At 39.4% G+C, this 19,813-nt stretch overlaps 5 protein-coding genes and 1 pseudogene across 6 annotated transcripts; 1 reads left to right on the plus strand and 5 right to left on the minus strand.

Moving 5' to 3' along the window:
- Window positions 1-62: 62 nt before the first annotated feature.
- On the minus strand, window positions 63-5,040 carry LOC9312150 (vacuolar protein sorting-associated protein 35C). The gene is made up of 21 exons (XM_021024268.1): window positions 4,857-5,040; window positions 4,646-4,742; window positions 4,431-4,554; window positions 4,159-4,344; window positions 3,964-4,051; window positions 3,741-3,797; window positions 3,543-3,632; window positions 3,326-3,448; window positions 3,058-3,192; window positions 2,699-2,815; window positions 2,334-2,573; window positions 2,187-2,252; window positions 1,974-2,063; window positions 1,805-1,894; window positions 1,548-1,637; window positions 1,329-1,397; window positions 1,163-1,243; window positions 975-1,082; window positions 795-898; window positions 545-664; window positions 63-430 (listed from the first exon to the last, which is right to left on the minus strand). Exons 1-21 carry the CDS (start codon window positions 4,938-4,940, stop codon window positions 229-231), a joined length of 2,361 nt encoding a protein of 786 aa, XP_020879927.1. The 5' UTR covers window positions 4,941-5,040; the 3' UTR covers window positions 63-228.
- An 86-nt stretch (window positions 5,041-5,126) lies between these two features.
- LOC9313864 (pentatricopeptide repeat-containing protein At3g51320) lies at window positions 5,127-7,424 on the minus strand. The gene has a single exon (XM_002877750.2). The coding sequence runs from the start codon at window positions 6,966-6,968 to the stop codon at window positions 5,376-5,378; it is 1,593 nt and encodes a 530-aa protein (XP_002877796.1). The 5' UTR covers window positions 6,969-7,424; the 3' UTR covers window positions 5,127-5,375.
- A 310-nt stretch (window positions 7,425-7,734) lies between these two features.
- Window positions 7,735-8,251, plus strand: LOC9313865 (E3 ubiquitin-protein ligase RHA1B). The gene has a single exon (XM_021024276.1). It carries the CDS (start codon window positions 7,820-7,822, stop codon window positions 8,090-8,092), a length of 273 nt encoding a protein of 90 aa, XP_020879935.1. The 5' UTR covers window positions 7,735-7,819; the 3' UTR covers window positions 8,093-8,251.
- A 726-nt stretch (window positions 8,252-8,977) lies between these two features.
- LOC9312151 (aspartyl protease family protein 1) lies at window positions 8,978-12,348 on the minus strand. The gene is made up of 10 exons (XM_002877751.2): window positions 11,756-12,348; window positions 11,483-11,624; window positions 11,153-11,388; window positions 10,712-10,942; window positions 10,457-10,592; window positions 10,142-10,215; window positions 9,831-9,930; window positions 9,665-9,731; window positions 9,485-9,556; window positions 8,978-9,403 (listed from the first exon to the last, which is right to left on the minus strand). The coding sequence occupies exons 1-10, from the start codon at window positions 12,055-12,057 to the stop codon at window positions 9,171-9,173; spliced, it is 1,593 nt and encodes a 530-aa protein (XP_002877797.1). The 5' UTR covers window positions 12,058-12,348; the 3' UTR covers window positions 8,978-9,170.
- Window positions 12,349-12,669: 321 nt separating this feature from the next.
- LOC9313867 lies at window positions 12,670-16,124 on the minus strand (annotated as a pseudogene). The gene is made up of 10 exons (XR_002331712.1): window positions 15,486-16,124; window positions 15,221-15,362; window positions 14,885-15,120; window positions 14,401-14,631; window positions 14,148-14,283; window positions 13,833-13,906; window positions 13,505-13,604; window positions 13,328-13,394; window positions 13,138-13,209; window positions 12,670-13,058 (listed from the first exon to the last, which is right to left on the minus strand). The product of XR_002331712.1 is annotated as an aspartyl protease family protein 1 (transcript).
- Window positions 16,125-16,219: 95 nt separating this feature from the next.
- Window positions 16,220-19,492, minus strand: LOC9313868 (aspartyl protease family protein 1). The gene is made up of 10 exons (XM_021024271.1): window positions 18,913-19,492; window positions 18,637-18,778; window positions 18,319-18,551; window positions 17,816-18,046; window positions 17,563-17,698; window positions 17,320-17,393; window positions 16,989-17,088; window positions 16,830-16,896; window positions 16,680-16,751; window positions 16,220-16,590 (listed from the first exon to the last, which is right to left on the minus strand). Exons 1-10 carry the CDS (start codon window positions 19,209-19,211, stop codon window positions 16,361-16,363), a joined length of 1,584 nt encoding a protein of 527 aa, XP_020879930.1. The 5' UTR covers window positions 19,212-19,492; the 3' UTR covers window positions 16,220-16,360.
- Between the last annotated feature and the right edge of the window lie 321 nt (window positions 19,493-19,813).

The following is a 19,813-nucleotide window of genomic DNA, read 5'->3' on the forward strand; positions in this document are numbered from 1 at the left end:
TCACTCAGATGCTGCTATGCACAATCACACTCGCACCACTTCTTTCACTGATCATATTTTGTATGTTTCAAACTTTGCAAACATGTTTATTGGTAGAGAGAGTGTAACTAGGAAAAGACAAGTAACGATACAAGTTTTATTTCTCAAGATTACTCTTCATGCTTCTGCAACAAGACGAGAAGCCATATGATTATTGATGATGTGCCAAAAAAAAAGCAAAAAAGAAATTCATTCAAACCATTCCATTTTGATTTTCTCGTATTTCTCATCCATGCCATCTTGCTGTCTCTGAAACTCGATGTAACGCATAGTGCTATTTATGAACGGCTCTGACTCAACCTTCTTCGTCTCGCTTCTGATTAATTCAGCTAAGCTCTGGATTGTATCGCCTGTTACTTGTGGGTTTCCTTTCTCCAAGAAGTAGAGATACCTGCATTTGACTCGTAAAACCATTAAGAGAAAGCGGTGACAGCTGGCATAGTACTCAATTACAAGTATTTTGCAGTGTAGGTACTAAATAGGTGCAACTAAAACAGAAACTTACTTGTTCAGCAGTTCGACATATAGAGCCACCGACCCAGTGCTACTGGTACCACGGGATGCATTGGCCATTTGTTGAACAGCATCTGCAATTCTTTGTGCCCTCTTCAGACAAAGCACAACCCTGGTGTCCCACCAAACGTCAAACTCTCAATATACCTCAATTTTTTTCCCTTTCTTAATTGCATACAGCTCCCAATCGTAAGTTTTTAAGATTTTAGTATTTTAGAGTATACATTCATATGTACACATACCTCTCTCCATCTTTTAGGTTCTCGCATTCGTCAGCCCAGAAGAGATGCGAACACTCATAAACAGCCCTACACTGATCTGGCTTCCTAAGGAGTCTTGCAGAGTACTACAACAACATAATTTAGCCTAGTTAGTACTCAATGTAGCACTCACTTACTCAACTGGTTTGTCAGGAAAGATACCCCTGTCGCCTTGTGAGTCAGAGTATCTCTGTTCTCAACATTAAATACACGCATCCGCTGGAGTGTCCCTATTATTAAACGTAGTGCTGTTACTTGTGCCTTTGAATCCTAAAACACCCAAAATTTAAAGCTACGTCAAGGTCTTTCTTGCAGAAAGTTGCATGTAGCCTCCTAAGAAATTCACTTACTGAAATTTCTTCTTCATACAGAAGATATGCCTTTGTGAAGAACTCATAAGTGACTGTTTCTAACTCACAGTCATTTGCTGCCTGAGGATTCAATAAAAGAAAATTTCAGCTCATGCACTATATCTATTGTTGGTTTGGATAGTGGATACACCAAACGATCATATACCTGAGCACACTGCAAGTAGAGGCGCAATGCCAAATCAGGTGCAGAAACATCAGATAGAACTTCCACGGTCTGTAAAAAAATGAGATTCAAAATCGACTGGCATCATAGAAATTCTGGCAAAAAGAGATACTATATATCACTGGGACAAAGCCAATGATGTTTGCAAGGAAACTAAACTGTCCTCACTATTTCTAACAATCAAGATGTATGTACACTTGCCTCACTTAAAAGCTGTAGAATTCTCTTTGGTGTTGCTGATGCATCATCTCCAAATGGGTTTTCATCTCCACCTCTCAGTCGCCGAATTAACTGCACAAGCATATCAACACAATGTGCGGAGTTCAAAATTCAAACACAATGTTTAATGGAATCCACAACAAAACTGGAAACGACACAACCGTCCCAAATTTTAAATTGAGCTTAAACTTTTCCAGTTTGGAGATGGAGCGAAGAAGTGATCAGTAAAAAATACAAACCTTGAGAGCGGAAAAGACAAGGGGTGGTATAGTTAAAGGCAAACGCTTAGGTCCTCCAGCCAGGATGTGCTTCCTTACTGTGAAAATAATCTGTAGTTGGGTAAACGAATTAAGAATCGCACACACAGGCCACATTGATAGTAACGCCTCTATTAATTATAATACACACCTTAGACATTTCTTCTGGATCATCACTGTAGAGCTTGTGAACAAGCCGTGCAACAAGGTTCTGCTCTTCCTGGAAATCTTCTTCATCAATCTAGAACTCAACATAGTTTCCCGTTTGAAAGCGTAAGTTATCTAAAGAAAAACATTTCTTTCGAATGACTAGAATACTGTGAACACAATTGCAATAAGAATCGACGAACAAGGGTTCTAGAACCTCATAATCAACTTTTCCGTCAAAATCCTTGATGAGACCCTTTGCCAGTTCAAACAATGCATCGACCTGTAACAAACAATAAAAGGAAACTCCACATCAATAGAGAATGCTGAAAGAAGAAACTAAATCGAGGAAGGAGACGGAAACCTCATCAGCAGTAGCAATATGAGTATTGTTTTTCAAAACGCTCTGAACTATAATGATTGCCATTGCTTTGTTTGTCTCATGGTCAAGGTATTCCATTACTCGAGGATAGTTTGTGAGCTTCAAGATAGTTACAACATTATTATACTTTTCCAACGGAGCGCTAAGAAATGCGACGATCTGTTTTGCTGCCTTGTCATCACAAAGCTTTCCTGTGGCAGATAGTTGAGTAACACAAGATCCCTAAAGAAAAAAAGAGAGACAACAATGTGTATTAGCAACAATCAGAACTGCTTTAAGCATTAAAAAAAAAAGTACTACACATGAATAAACTTAACACGCTTATACATCCTCAGAAAGCGTTATACCAAAACTTCGTCTACATAGTCCAGACGATCGGAATAGACATGGAGAGTGAATTTCAGAAGAAACAAATACAGTGTTACAGATGCTGCGGCCGGCAAGTCTACCTGTGCTTCTACAACCTGAATCATAATAGATGTAGACTCAATCAGCTGTTTATAAATACAACTGTGAAGAGATTATCAATGTGATACAATCAGTGGAAAGTAGGGAAACAAAAATTACACAATAATATTACAACACCATGGGGATTAAGCTAGATTTTTCAGCTGTTTCTAATACTAGCATCCCTAATAAATAAACTTACATTAAAGTCTCAGTTTCAGTTATCCCTTTTGACTTCATGATTAGATACAAGATTTACCTTCCCAATGGCATAATTTAACTTTGAAAAGGCTTCTACTTGCAGGAAATTAGGCAACGCTTCCACACTGGATGCAGCATAGTTCGAAAGCCTTTCCATTAGACCTGAAAGGACCGTCTTGATATCAACAGATGGCTGAAAAACAAAATGACAGAAAGGATATTAGGAGAAACATGTTCTGATGGGATGAGGTTTATTAGCAGTCTTATCATTTTTTTCTTTTTAAACTGTATAAAAAGAAGAAGTGGTCGGTTACATGAAAAATTACCTGAAGTTGTGGACAAGCACCCAATAATACATCGAGAGTTTGAAGGTGGAAATCATCAGGAAAGACTTGAATAATGCAATCCATTAGGTAGCACTGTGCAAGTTCATCCTTACAGTTGACAACCTTTTAAAACATAGTGATACATAATTCATTTCCCGCAACACATAGACGGAAGCTTGTATGCTGAAACTATCTAAAGGGAGACAAAAAAGCAGACCTGCTCCAGTATTCTAGGAAGAACAGTATCTCTGTAGATTCCAAGGTCAACACCTTCCAACTGACTCAGTACATGAAGGTTCTTCCCAACCTAATCAGGCAGTAAAGAGAAGAAAAAAGGTGTCTTTCAGAAAATAATAAGAACCATTGCTCGCAAATTTCTAGATGAGAAGAATCAGTTACAAGTTAATGCTATTACAAGATCACGTAGTTCATTCCTTTCTTTCTCCCGTTTGTCCTTCTCCCGACTAGGTCCCTGGATACAAGAAAGTCTCAACTCAGGTTCAGCTCAGTAGGAAAATTCACAAAGAGTAAATAGCAGCATGATCAGACATTGGACTCTCACGGTTCGCAACTATATTTCAATACATACATGCTGGATATGAGAGCAGAAATATATATCAATAGTACTTCCAACCAACCTGATGTTGCATTCGAACCCATAATTTGTTCATCTCGGTAAAATTTTGAAGCACAAACTCCAAAGCATTCATGTGTGCATCACCATCTCTGGAGAGAAGAGCAAAACACTTGCCTCTTAACATGCGTTTCATACCTCAAACAAAACTCAACTAACAGAAGGTTAAAGGAAGACTAAGTAAGTTGTGTGGACTTACCCTTCCAAGTCAGAACCAATGCTGGGTAACTTATCCCTAGTAACTTGAGCAAGATAACTTCGCAAGAAAAGACCACGTAGAGGATGTTGAACAGCTCGACACATTTCAACAAGATCCTTAAGTATATCCGTAGCAGTAACGTCCTTGGATTTGATATATACAGATCCTATGGTACAGAGAAGATACCTGAAATTCAATTGATGAGTATGCATGTATCTACTAAGTTAAAATCAGACAATGTATTACTCTCAACATAAAAGGAAAAAACTTACAATCTTGGCAAAATGTTACCGGCATGCTGCACTAACTCATACAGCTCTGCAATGGAGCAACCACGCCCTGTCTCTTCCTTGAAGAATATCTCCAATGTCCCCAATTCATTAAAAACTCGAATATCTGAACAAATCAGATCGCAGTAAGGAAATGAAATTCATACACAAGAGCTACGAAATAGAGGAAGATGATGGTAACGAACGAGTTGACTCACAGAGTTCATAGTATTTATGAGGAGAAAGCTTGGAAGTACGAAGCTCGCTGAGCATTTGAGCAGAAAACTTTAGAGCGTCTTTCAGATTGTTGGAGTCCTGCGAGCGATTACAATTGGAGATTCGTTATAAAACAATGCAGAAATTAGGGTTCTAAGATCCCGACTGGAAAATTTATTGATGAAGAAGAGAGGAGAGGAGAAGGAGTGGTACGATAGCGCGCTGCATATAGAAAGCATGTTGCTTAACGGCGGCGATGGCGGCGGCAAGCCACTTCTCATCGTCGTCGGCGATCATTCTGTTTCTCACTACTTTACTCTACAGAGAAAGTCTCAATTTTGACCGAATTTTCAGAGATCTTAGCGTATTCAGACTCTCCGCATTTAAATTTGCTCTCTGTTCATAATTAACTTTTTTTTTTTTTTTTTTAATTCAACACTTACTTAAACAACTGCATTCATAGTCATTTTAGTCTTATCTCTCTAAGCTGGTAATTTCAATTTCTCAAATAGATCACATGATTTTGATCACCCTTTTTGCTCCTCACATTGATTTTGTTATAAAAAGCCTTTCTCGAATTTAAGAATTGGCAAATTTGACCCCCAAAAAGAACAAAAAATGAAACAGGATCAAATACAATTAGAGAGACCATAACTTTCTCTTCTTTCCATTCTAAACAACAATTTTACTACTCTTTGTCTGCAAAAACAGACCAACTTATGGGCAGCTTTATTATGTCAGTGAATCACTGTAGCATTGTTCTAGACTAGTCTCAGTGATCACTTTTTCTGCTTCTTCGCATCCTAGTCTAAGGCCATGGACTATCTCCTTCAAGTCCACAAGGCCACACCCGGGTATTCGTCCTATTTTCCTCTCCTTCACCACCTCTCTCACTCTATTAACATCCTCCCACCTTCCCGTAACACTGTAAATGTTCATCAGCAAATGGTAATACTTGTAGTTCAAAGGATCTGTCTCTATCAGGGACTTGGCAATGCTCTCCCCTAGAGCCGGGTTTACTGTGAAACGCGACCAGCTGAGCAAGTTTGCCCATTTTGCAGATTCTGGTGTCACATCTTCCTCTGGCAGATTCTTCAGAGCTTCCTCTGCTTCTTCAGGGAATCCAGCGTTGGAATAAAGATTAGCCATGCACCATTGGTGTCCAAAGTTGGGTTTGATCTCGAACTCGTCAACCATCAGGGAGTAGTAACTTTGTCCTTGATAAACAAGCCCAGCTCTAGCACAACCACAGAGAACACCAACAAATGTCACTTCATCGGGTCTAAGCAACCCATTGATCATAGCTTCAAATAATTCGAGCCCATCTTCAGGACGCCCGTGAAGACAATGCGCCAATATCATCACATTCCACGTTACTTTGTTCCTAACAGATAAACTATCGAATATCCTACGTGCTAAATCTACTTCCTTGCACTTTCCATACATGTCAATAAGAGCTGTATCAATGACTACACTCGAATTCAGAAAGGTTCTTATCAAAGAAGCATGAACCGACCTACCTTCCTTCAGTCTAGCTGATCTACCACAAGCATTCAACAACAATACCAAGGTATTCTCATTTCCTTGGAACCCTGCTCCAACCATCTCACGGAACAAAAAAATGGAAACTCCGGGATTATTAGCACCTAAATAAGCGCTAATCATGATATTCCAAGAAATCATGTTTTTCTCAGGCATTTCATCGAACAACTTGTGAGCATACAAAACATCACCATTTCTCACCACCCCAGCGATTATCGAGTTCCAGGACACAATATCTCTCTTAGGAATTTCAACAAACAGCTTCTTTGCAAGATCCAAAGCACCACAACAAGTATACATATGAATTAACGAATTTTGAACAGGCAAAACTTGATCGCATCCATGCTTAATGGCTTGCCCATGACACATTTTACCAGAATCAACGCAACACGTCTTCTCGATACAACTAACCAATGAAACGAAGGTGTAAGTATCAGGAACAAAACCAAATCTCAGTATATCGAAGTAAAACCCCAACGCTTGTTTCGGAGAAGAAGAGACCAAATAAGCCTTAAAGACGGGATTTGCACAGTAAAGCTTCCCAATGCTGCGGAATATCGAAAGCGTGTAGCTAGAATCACCAAAACGCGAAGAACACTTCAACAATCTGATAGCCCAAGAAGAATCCCAGAAGTTACCGGAGGTGATTAGCCTCGCGTGGACTTGGAAGAGGTGTTTAATAGAGTTGGAATCTTCGACAAGTTTGAAACCCTTAAGCAGACCCGTTCCGGGGGAGATGAATCTGGATGTGACGAATTGGCGAATAGAGGAAGCTTTTGCCATTCATCTCCAGCTTGGATGCTTAGATTTGAGTCAGGGTTGGATTCAGAAATCGCCATTAACCCACGATCATAGCTATGTCAAGGTCTCAAGGGATGATGATTGCAGAAGGAGAAGAAGGTGTGCGGCGAAGGAGAAGAATCGTTCAGTGTAAAAACCTTAAGAGAAACCCTCTGAGAGAGATGGAGGCTTCTGGTTTTGCTGGATCAAGTCAAACATACTTAAATAGAGTTTTTCCATAATAATACCAAACTTCAGGACCAGTTATGCAATTTTAGAAAAGAAGAAGATAAAACACATTTTATAAGTGGTGTGAATGGGATAAGTCACCACCTCACGGATCACGACCTAATTATAGTTAAGATGGCATTTCAAATCAATTTTATAAGAGACAGACATTTACCAATTAATTACAAGCAAAACTATCTTTAAAAGAAAGATTTAAGATTAGCTAAGTTATCTAGATAGTCTTCTTATCTTGATATTACTTCTGTTGGAAATCCAGACACACACACATATCTATATATCCGAATCATCAGATTGAGCTTTTAAATTGATTTTGGAATGTGATCTGCATGAATAAAGAAATAAAAAGAAAGAGGAGAAGAAGAGAAGGTGATACGTAGAGAGAAAAAGAAGGTGAGAAGTAAGGATCTGGTGTTGGTGTGTGAACATAAAGAGAGAGAGGTGTGTTTAACGTACATTGTAATCCATTAAATTAAAGAGCCTTGCAAATCACGCAACAGTGACCAACCCCTTTTTTTGGTTTGCCTCTCCAACACACACGCCTCTTCTTACACTCTGTTATATTGATAACACCGAGTGCATTGAATCCAACAACGACGGAGAAGAAGATGAAGGTTCTGGAGAAGTGGTTGGCCTTGCTGTACCCGAGAGTGCAGGGAGGAGGAGGAAGAGAGGAAGAGTGCTGTAGTGTTTGTCTAATGAGAATGGAGGCAAAAGATGTCATCAAGTCTCTTCCTTGTTCCCATGAGTTTCATAGTCTATGCGTCGATACGTGGTTCAATGTCAGCCGCAAGATTTGCTGTCCTCTTTGCCGCTTTTCACCTGCTACCATTCTCCTCACCGATGAACTTCTCCTCTGGTTCTCTTCTTTTCATTTCTGATTCCTTGTGTCTATGTATTCCTGCTTTTCTGGGAATAATACTTTAAAATCTCTTGTTGTACTAGTTTTCCATTCAAGGGGGAATGTCTAAGAAGTTTGATTCCTCTCTGGACAAAAAGATAAAAAGAGAGAAGAAAAAAAATGAGAAAGACATAATTAAGTTGTTGATGCACAAATCCTCACAACAGCCAAAAAAAAGCATCACATCTTAGGAAGGGAAGATTATATATACCTCATTGCATGCCGCTCTCTTGATTCCAGATTTCTACTATCATAGTGTTGTGTTCAGGAGATAGAATCAGCACTAGTGCTATAGCTTCATAGGCTTCAGAGCGGTTTTCACATTGTCCAATAAATATAGTCTGGATTTTGTCGGTCAGCTGGGCAAGCTGAAAGAGCCACACTTGTGCTCTGTTGGCTATAACACATGTACACTTGACAATAGTTAGTTTAAATCTTTCACTACATGTACTTCCAAACTCAAAGAGTCATTTAGTGATATGTAAAACGGAAGTAAATCAAGGAATGAAATAAGAAAGAGTATAACCCAACAGAACAAGAAACCGAGTTTAAAAAAAAAATCAGACATAATGCAGCAAGACTACTACTTCAAAGAGATGGGTAGCTTAACATAAAACAAATACAGAGAACAACTTGCGTAAAGGTGTGATTGCTAGCCTTAACTGATACATTAAAAGGTCCAAATGAAGATATGAACGGATTTTACGAAATACTTTAGCTTTGAGATTAATAGTTTTGAGCCAATACTACCAAAAGATTTGGAGCTTGAAGTACAAGTATGTCCGTAAGAACCAATAGACAAATTCCACCTGTACATGGGTTTTGGGAAACAGAGGAACGAACGAATCGATTCTGGTGAAGGTCATTGGTCACAAGTCACAACACATTTTCTGACAAGACAAAACGTTAAACATCTTTGACAAAATATCCAAAACACACAAAGATACATTATAAGAAGGAGATAAGATTACAACTCTCAAACCAATGAATATATTGTTCGGTTCAGATTATAGTTTTACGAACATAACATGGTCAAACTCAAACCAACACAAAATGAATCAGAGAAAGGCCAAAAGAGGTATGAGAAGTAGGAGTTGAGATGCGAGAGGGATGAGATTGGCTGCAGTGCCTGTGCCAGAGTTTCTGGTGGAGTTACGAGCGTCTATTGGGGGAGGTGTATCAGCAGCAGCAAGAGGAGGATGACTAGGTAGTGGAGCGGATACACTTGGTGCAGGAGCTTCAGTCTCTGGTGGTGGAGGAGCCTGAGATGCTAAGCTCTCATCTTCAAAACCTGCCATTAACACAAAAACCACATCATTACTAATGCATTGCTCCTAAGTATATACAGTCACTTCCGAACCTGGTCACTTACAATCAGACCGTTTCCAACCCAAAATCATCCTCTCCCTGTCGAATACAACGCGGTAGCCCGACATGAAGTTCTCTGCAACCACCCAAATGTGAAATGCATTCAACACATGCCCTTTATTTCTCTGCTTCAATTCTATATATTGAATATCTGCAGTGTAAAACTCAGTATTGTGATACTTACGTCCGATAATGTTAATCTTGAAATCCACGCTCTTCAGAATACCCAAGCAGTACATGGCGGTATTGTCCTGTTATTCAGGTGGGAAAAAAAAAGAAAAATGTATTATCAAGACGCTAGTTCACGAAACTATGTGAAACTGGAAGAAAGAAAAACACCCATGTCTTGCCTCATTCCACACTATGAAAAGCGGGTTTCTCAGAAACATTAGGGATCCTCCTTCAAAAGTCATCGCTACTCTGGGGAATAAAATGGTTGTACTGTTTGGACTGCATGTGAAGAGGAAGAACATCAGAATTCAAATGTGGAATAGAGACATGCTAATTGACATATTACTTAGCTAGTTTAACTATTTCATACAGTTCTTCCCTAACATTCAATGTTCCCCATCTTTTTTATACTATTGGTGTTCGCATTCTTTGAAAGTCCAACAATTCTACTAAAACGAGAAGAAGCATATGACAAGACCGCACACATGACCTTAAGTCGTAACAGAACTCAAATGGAATCTCTGGATCAATCGGACGTCGCTTGTCAGTGACATGATCGTCAAACTGCAAAAGTAAAATAATTAAGGTCATGTGATGTATCAAACACAAGCTTGGAGAAATGACATTTCTTCTACCAAGTCTTCATCTCAACGCCCACTGAAAAGATTACAGAGATGAGATATCTAATGATTTAACATCACAAAGTTTCTTGAAGGATGAAAACTTCACTCAGATATGGTATTAGTACAATGAATTTGGTCAGGCAGCATTAGAATAGATGATTAGCCTGATCTATGGCACTTACAGCTTTGGTAATAAGACCATATTCTGGCTCTAGTAAATGTGTAAAAGATGTTCCAGTGTCGAAGAGAGCTAGCAGCTGAACCCCAACAACATCTCCCCCCACGGATACTTCGGTCACATTCACAGCATATGTCGGACTATTTTCATTTGGAATAAAGAAGATCACAGGAGAGACAGAAACAGAATCAGTATTAAAAAATACATCAAATTGAAAACTTTTATTCGCTGTCAAATCAAATTGGAATTTACTATGTACCTTGGTTCCGTAGGAAGTAGTGGCGTCTCCATCTGGTCTGTGTAGCCTTTGTCCCCGAAGCTGATTCTTCCGATAACGTCAATAATATTCCCAAAACACATTGAGAAAGAGTTCGCAGTGATTTTTGCTTTTGCCAGTATGCTCGGAACAGAGTAATCTTTCATACCTAGCCCGAGAAGACCATTAATAGCCGCACTACTCTGGAGAAAACCTGTCTGATTTCGACCGCAACTGCATCGTAAACACATGTTAGTTCCAAAAGAGGCAAAAGACTTTTACTTTTTTAGTTCTTACAGTGTCTGCATTTGAAACTAAGTTCAATATAATCGTTAATCTGTTTTGCTATGCATATCAATATATAGAACACGAAATGAACATATTTTTAGAGGTTTTAATAGCAGCAAGGCGGTTTTTGTTATGAAAAACAAAGTCATTACTTACCCAAGCGTGATATTAGCTTTAACAGGCTTTAAATCCACGTCCTCTGTGACCAAATGCAATACGTCCTCAAACAATGTCCCGGTGGTGAAGGTGTCCTTAGATAGGTACTGGATCTGATAAGGGCAACTACTTGCAGGAGAAGAACACTGACTCGACCCAAAACAACGGTCATCATTGCATCTAATGCTTGAACTTGTAGAAGATGTGTTGGGGCTGTATAGATTGAGTGGTCGACTCTATGTCAAAGAAGAGAAGGAGTTCAGGAATAAATAGTTCGAAGAAGATATATATCTGAAAAAAAAGTATCTGATTTTGAGAGGAGAAAGGCACCTGTGAAAGTCCAATGTCTTTCAAGTCGCGGATACAAGTGGAACCGCAATTGCAAGGCAACCAAAACAAATTGCTGCCGGTGTCCAGAGCCACCAGGAACCAAGTGGCCGGTGTTCCCACAGAGACATTGGCGTAGTGCAGGCTGAAATTCACATGGATATACCAATCAGATTCAATAAGAAATGAATTAAAACAGCATCATCATCATCAATCATATGGATGCCATAAAGAAGAAAACGAATAGTTATGAATCAAGATGAGAAGAGGTATTACAATCCCAGAAAGTCGATTGAAACCGTGCGATTTCCTCGCATGAAAGTAATAGGGGTTTCTTCATTGTTGGAGGCAAGACCTCGACCTCTGATCAACCGATCGCGCTGTGCCAAAACCTTGAAATACTCCAAACTTCCTTTTTCCGGAACTAGATCGTCAAGCCCAAGAGTTTGCTTGACTCTATCAGAGAACATGTGGTGAACTTCAAAGCTAAACTTCCCAGAAGCCTCACATCTCTCCAAACCCCAAAAGCCCACCACTAACAGAGACAATAACACAAACACATGGCGTGCAACAACCATGACTTCGCTCTCAGAGCTTCTCGGAGATAACAAAAACACCTCCGGAGTAAAAATACGTTTAATTTCTCAGATAACGACATACTCCTAGACGAATCCCGTATATGTAAGGAAATTGAAGAATTGGAAAAGTCAACAGCTTGACTCGTTCGTATTGTTCCAGAGAAGCTTATTTGATTCTTCGACCTAATAATTTCTCATCTAATACTAGTTTAATCGGAGTAGTAGCCATTATTTTGCATCTTCGTCTTCTTCCCCGAAGCTGAAGATTGACAAAGACAAAGAGTTTCTTTATCCGGAGGGAGACGACTTCTGAAATGAGCCGTTATAATAAGTCTGTTATTACATAGGGGAATTGCCAGCGGTTATTAAAAAAAAAAAAAAAAAAAAAAATAAGTCTGTTAATCAACTCTTTCTTTTTGCGGAAAAGCCCCTTTACTCTTCATATTTTGTACTTTGCTCCTTCTATTATTTTCTATTTTCTTTTCCTATTTTATGGGTTTAAATCTTATGGAAACTGACAACATTGTTGTTGATGGTTTTTTTCCTTGTGGTTGACTTTCTAATCATGCCACGTTAGAGTAATCAATAATTCAATACTAAACTCGAATTATATGAGAAAAATATTAGCTCTTTAAGACAAGTCAACATACATTGTAACAGAGAGATAAGATTACCACTTTCAAACCAATGAACATTATTTTGCTTATCAAACGAAGTTTATTATTAAATGAACATAAATGGTCAAACCAACAGAAAACGAACTTTTGTGAGTCAGAAGAAGGCCAAAAGTGGTAGGAGAAGTAGGAGTTGAGCTGCAAGATGGCTGAGGTTGGCTGAACCGCCTGTGCCAGAGTTTCTGGTAGAGTTACGAGGATTCATCGGGGGTGGAGTAGCAGAAGTAGCAGGAGGAGGAAGAAGAGGTGGTGGCGTGGATACACTTGGTGGAGGAGCTTCGATCTCTGGTGGTGGAGTGGTAGATTCCAAGCTTTCATCTTCGAAACCTTCCATTAACACAAAACACTTCATTATCAATGCTTTGTTCCTAGGTATATACAATCACTTCCTGATTTCATCACTTACAATCAGACCGCTTCCAACCCAAAATCATTCTCTCCCGGTCAAATACAATGCGGTAGCCTGACATCAAGTTCTCTGAAACCACCCAAATGTGAAATGCATTCAATACATACTCTTTTTTTTTTTTTTCTCTCTGCTTCAATTATAAGCATGGAATCTGTTGCCGCGTAAAACTCAGTATTGAGATACTTACGTCCGAAAATGTTAAGCTTGACATCCACGCTCTTCAGAATAGCCAAGCAGTACATGGCGGAATTGTCCTGTTTATTAGGTTGAATGCAAAAAGGAAAAGAAAAAAGCAAATGTACATGAATACGCTAATCCATGAAACTTTGTGAAACTGAAGGAAAGAAAAACACCCATGTCTTGCCTCATTCCACACTGTGAACAGCGGATCTCTCAGAGTCAGTTTGGATCCTCCTACAAAAGTCATATTTACTCTGGGGAATTTAAAGCTTTTAATATTTGGACTGCATGCAAAGAGGAATAACATCAGAATCCACATATGTGAAACAGAGACATGCTATTTTAGAGATTACTTAGCTAGTTTAACTATTCCATACACTGTCTACTGTTCTTCTCTAACATTCAATGTTCTCGTCTTTCTTATTTTATAGGCGTTCTGGCATTCGTTAAAAGTCCAACACATTTTACTAAAATGGACAAAAGCATGTAAAGAGTGCATGCATGACAATGACCTTGTGTCGTAACAGAACTCAAATGGAATCTCAGGATCGATCGGGCGTCGCTTATCAGTAACATGATCGTCAAACTGCAACAGTAAAAGAATGAAGGTCATGTGATGTAACAAACACAAGCTTGGAGGAATGACGTCCAGAGAAAAGATTACAGATACAACATATCTAATGATTTAACAGCACAAATTTTCTTGAAGGATGAAACCTTCACTCAGATATGATATTAGTACTTTCGACAAAAAAATATGATATTAGTACAATAAATTTGGCCAGACAGCATTAGAATAGATGATTAATATGATCTAAGGCACTTACAGCTTTGGTAAGAAGACCATATGCTGGCTCCAGTAAGTGTGTAAATGATGTGCCAGTGTCGAAGAGAGCTAGCATCTGAATCTCGAGAATATCTCCCCCCACTGTTACTTCGGTCACATTCACAGCATATGTCGGACTAGTTTTCATTTAGGATAAAGAAAATCACAGAAGACAGAAACAAAATCGATATAGATAATAATCAAGTTGATACACATTTAAGCCCTGTCAAAGTAAAATGGAATTGACAACGTACTTTGGTTCAATAGGAACTAGTGGTGTCTGTAGCTGGTCTGTGTGGCCTCTGTCACCGAAGCTGATTCTTCCGATAAAGTCAATAATATTCCCGAAACACATTGAGAAAGAGTTTGCAGTGATATTTTCTTTTGCCAGCACACTCGGAACTGAATAATCTTTCATACCAAGCCCAAGAAGACCGTTCACAGCCAAACTTTTCCGATACAAACCCGTCTGATTCTGACCACAACTGCATCACAAACACATGAGTTCCAAGAGAGGCAAAAAAAACCATTTTTTTTTAGTTTTTTCAGTGTCCAGCTTTCAAACTAAGTTCAATCTCATCGTTAATTGGTTTTGCTATGCATACCAGTATCTAGATTGCTTCACAGATGATTTCACGGCTTATAACACGAAATGAACATATATTTAGAGGTTAAAATAGCGGCATGACGGTTTGTCTTAAGAAAGGACGTATTAAGGAAAACAAAGCGATTAATTACCCAAGCGTGATATTAGCTTTGACAGGCTCTAAACCCTCGTCCTCTGTGACCAAATGCAATACATCCTCAAACAATGTCCCTCTGGTGGATGTGGTGTTAAAAAGGTACGGGATCTGATAAGGGCAAACACTTGCAGGAGAAGAACACCCTCCCTATCCAAAACAACGCTTGTCACTGCATGTAATGCTTGAACTTGTAGAAGATGCATTGGGACTGTATAGATTGAGTGGTAGACTCTGTGTCAAAGAAGAGAAAGAGTCAAGGAATAAATAGGTTGAAGAAAAGGATATATACATATCAGAAAAAAAGTATCTGCTTTCGAGAGGATAAAGGTACCTGTGAAAGTCCAATGTCCTCCAAGTCACGGATACAAGTAGTCCCACAATTGCAAGGCAACCAAAACAAATCGCTGCCGGTGTCCAGAGCCACCAAGAACCAAGTGGCCGGTGTTCACACAGAGACATTGGCGTAATGCAGGCTGAAGCCACATACATATTCAATAAGCCATGGAGTCAAGCATCAGCATCAATCATATTCAAAATATGAATGCATTAAAGAAGAAAAAGAAATTCTTGTTAATCAAGAGGAGAAGAGGCATTACGATCCCAAAAAGTCGATTGAAACCGTGCGATTTCCCAGGATGAAAGTAACAGGGGCTTCTTCGTTGTTGGAGGAAAGACCTCGACCTCTGATCAACCGATCGCGCTGGGCCAAAAGCTTGAAGTACTCCAAACTTCCCTTTTCCGGAACTAGATCGCCAAACCCAAGATTCTGCTTGACCGTATCAGAGAACATGTGGTGAACTTCGAAGCTGAACTTCCCAGCACTCTCACATCTCTGCAGTCCCCAACACGCCACTAACACAGACAATAACACAAACACTTGGCGTGCAAAGGCCATGACTTTACTCTCAAGGGTTTTTCCCGAGAAATCAAAAACACTTGTGGAGTAAAAACTCTGTTTACTTTCTCAGATAACGACATACTCCACAACGAATCCCGTATTTGTAAGGAAATTGAGGAAATGAAAAGTTCAAAAGCTTGAATTGTTCGCATTGTTCCAGACATGCTGAGAGAAGATTATTTGATTCTTCGAGCTTATACTTGTTTAATCGGAGTAGTAGCCATTATCTTGTATCTTCGTCTTCTTCCCCTGAAACTGAAGGTTGACAAAGGCAGAGTCTCTTCTCCGGGAGGGAGACGACTTCTGCAATTAGCCGTTATAAGTCAACTCTTTCTTTTTGTAGAAAATCCCCCTTTAGTCTTTTATTTTTGGCTTAACGAACAATGTATTCGTATGTTTCTAACGCGACAAAAACATATTTGAAATATCCAAAACACTAACAAAAGCGTACATTGGAACAGGGAAATAATAAGATTACAAACCACTGAATATTGTTTTGCACATCAAACGAAGATTATTACTTGAAGGAACATAAAATGGTCAAACCAACACAAAACAAATGGCTTTTGTGATTCAGAGGAAGGCCAAAAGAGGTAGGAGAAGTAGGAGTTGAGATGCGAGAGGGATGAGATTGGCTGCACCGCCTGTACCACGGTTTCCTGTGGAGTTACGAGGGTCGATAGGGGGCGGCGTAGAAGAAACAGCAGGAGGAAGAGAACGAGGTGGTGGAGCGGTTACACTTGGTGCAGGAGCTTCGATCTCTGGTGGTGGAGTCGTAGATTCCAAGCTTTCATCTTCAAAACCTGCCATTAACACAAAACACTTCATTACCACTGCTAATTTATTCCAAGGATATATATATATATAGTCACTTCCTGGTTTGGTCACTCACAAAGAGACGGCTTCCAACCCAAAATCATCCTCTCCCGATCGAATACAATGCGGTAGCCGGCCACAAAGTTCTCTGCGCTCCACAAATATTCCCATTATTATATGCATATATATATACAGAATTTGTGTATATCAGTGTTGAGATACTTACGTCCGATGACGTTAATCTTGAGACCTACGCTCTTCAGAACGCCCAAGCAGTACATCACATTACCCTCCTGTTACTCATTGTCCATAACCAAAAACCAAAATGTAAATACATACGCTAGTAAATGAATTAAAGAAAGAACATTTAAACACCATGTCTTGCCTGAGTCCGTGCTGTGAAAAACGGATTATTGAGAATGATTTTGGATCCTCCTACAAAAGTCATCTCTACAAAGGGGAATTCTATGCTTGTGGCGTTTGGGCTGCATGTGAAGATGAAGAGCTTCAGAATTCAAATATGGTACAGATCAGTCCATCTTACAAGTTACTTACAGATGGTTTAACCCTAATACTTCATATTCTTGTACAAAGTCAATGTTTCCTCCTACCTTTCTTACTTTTTAGATGTTCTAGCGTGCGTTAAATTTCCAACACATTCTACTAACTTGGGCAAAATCATTTAATAACTACACTGATAAGAGTGCGGGCATGACCTCAAGTCGTAACAGAACTCAAACGGAAGCTCTGGATCAACTGGGCGTCGCTTGTCCTCGACAAGATCATCAAACTGCAAAAGTAAAAGAATGAACGTCATGGTGATGTAACAAACACAAGCTTAGAGGAACGGCTTTTCTTCTAAGAAATCTTCATTTTAATATCCACTGCAACAGTTACAGATGTATCTAATGATTTAACAGCACAACATTTTCTCGGAAGAAGGGAAAGTTTAGACATACAGATTTGGTAAGAACACCATATGCTGGCTCCATCAAGTGCGTAAATGATGAGCCAGTGTCGAATTTTGCAAACAGGCGAGTGCCAACAGGATCTCCCCCCACTGATACTCCCGTCACGTTCAAACCATATGCCGTACTAGGTTTTTCATTTTGGATCAAAATTGTCAAAAAGAAAACAATGGGAGATACAAACGGAATTGGTGTAGATACTACATCAAGTTAGAAAACTTTAGGTACTATTTTGACTTTGTACCTTGGTGCAACAGAAATGAATGGAGTTTCCTCCTGGTCTGTGTAGCCTTTGTCTCCAAAACTGATTCTTCCGACATTGCCAATGACACGCCCGAAACACATTGAGAAGGAGTCTGCGGTGATATTGGCTTTTGCCAGAAGGCTCGGAACAGAGTAACCTTTAATACCAAGCCCAAGAACACCATTCACAGAATTGTTTCTCTGAAATAGACCTGTCTGCTTCTGACCGCAACTGCACCACAAACACGGATTCAGTTATTTGGCCTCAGAGGTCATTTCTCAAACAGGGGACAGTTGATGAAGTCATACATGAGTGCTAAGAGAGGCACAAGACATAGACATTTTACACGTCCGAAAATTCACACTATATTTAATCTTACCGTTTATAGGTTTTGCTACCCACACCATAGTGTTAACAGGACATGGACAATTTTTTAGAGGCGCAGTAGCGTCCATGAGGGTTTTTTTGTTAAGAAAAGACAGAGGAGAAGAAGCACTACTTACCCAAGCGTGACATTAGTTTTGACAGGCGTTAAATTCTCATCCTCTGTAGCCAGATGTAATACATCCTGTAACAATGTCCCTGTGGTGCCTGTGCTGTTAGAGTAGGAAATCTGATAAGGGCAAATACTTTTAGGAGAAGAACACTTTTTAGATCCAAAACAACGCTTGTCGCTGCATCGAATGCTTGAACTCGTAGTAGATGCGTTGGGAGTGTATAGATTGAGTGGTACACTCTGTCTCAAAGAAGAGCAAACGACAAAAGTTAAACAGAAATAGTTTGAAGAAACCGTTTATCTGCTTTCAAAGGGGGAAAGGAACCTGTGGAACTCCAATGTCCTCCAAGTCGCGGATACAAGTAGTACCGCAATTGCAAGGCAACCAAAACAAATCGCTGCCTGTGTCCAGAGCCACCAGGAACGAAGAAGGTGGTGTTCCGACAGATACATTGGCGTAATACAGGCTGTGGATACACAAATCATATTTCAAAAACGAATGGATTTGAGCATCTTATTCATACATATCGCTTTAACTATCAGCAATTTGCATTAAACAAGAAAACGAATTGTTGTGAATCAAGACGAGAAGAAGCCTTACGATCCCAGAAGCTTGATTGAAACCGTGAGGTTTCCCCCATCGAAAGTGACCGGGGTATCTTCGTTGTTAGAGGCAAGACCACGACCCCTGATCAAGCGATCACGGTGAGCCAAAACCTTGAAGTACTCTAAACTTCCCTGTTCCGGCACTAGATCGTCAAGACCAAGACTTTGCTTGACGGCATCAGAGAAAATGTGGTGGACTTCGAAGCCGAACTTCCCAGAAGCCTCACATCTCTCAAATACCCAACTCACAACTAACACAGACAATAACACAAACACTTGGCGTGCAACGTCCATGACTTTACCCTCAAGGGTTCTTCCCGAGAAAAAAAAAAACACCTCCGGAGTAAAGCTCCGTTTACTTTCTCAGATAACGACATAATCACGACGAACCCCGTATATGTAAGAAAATTGAAAAGGTCAAAAGTTTGACTCGTTCACATTGTACCAAACATGCTGAGAGAAGCTGATTTGATTCTTCGAGGTAATATACTAGTTTAATCGGAGTGGTAGCCATTATTTTGTATCTTCGTCTTCTTTCCCTGAAGGAGAAAGGTTGACGAAGGCAGAGTTCTCTTATCAGGAGGTAGACGACTTTTTGAAATTAGCCATTCCTTATATATATATATCGTCTCTTCGTCAACTCTTTTATTTTTGCGGAAAACTCCATTTACACTTCCTGTTTTGCACTTAACTCCTTATATTATATTATATTTTATACAACGAACAATATCTTTTTTTTCTGGCGAAATAATTTCCTAGTTGTCGTTTACTTTCTCAGATAACGACATTGTTGCCTAATTAACTAATTTTAATAAAAAGGTTGCTGGATTATTACGATGTTTATTATCATTATACTAAAATTCGACTTATATACAACAAATTGAGAAAAAAATAGA

Source organism: Arabidopsis lyrata (assembly GCF_000004255.2).
Source record: "Arabidopsis lyrata subsp. lyrata unplaced genomic scaffold ARALYscaffold_5, whole genome shotgun sequence".
Taxonomy (NCBI): Eukaryota; Viridiplantae; Streptophyta; class Magnoliopsida; order Brassicales; family Brassicaceae; genus Arabidopsis; species Arabidopsis lyrata.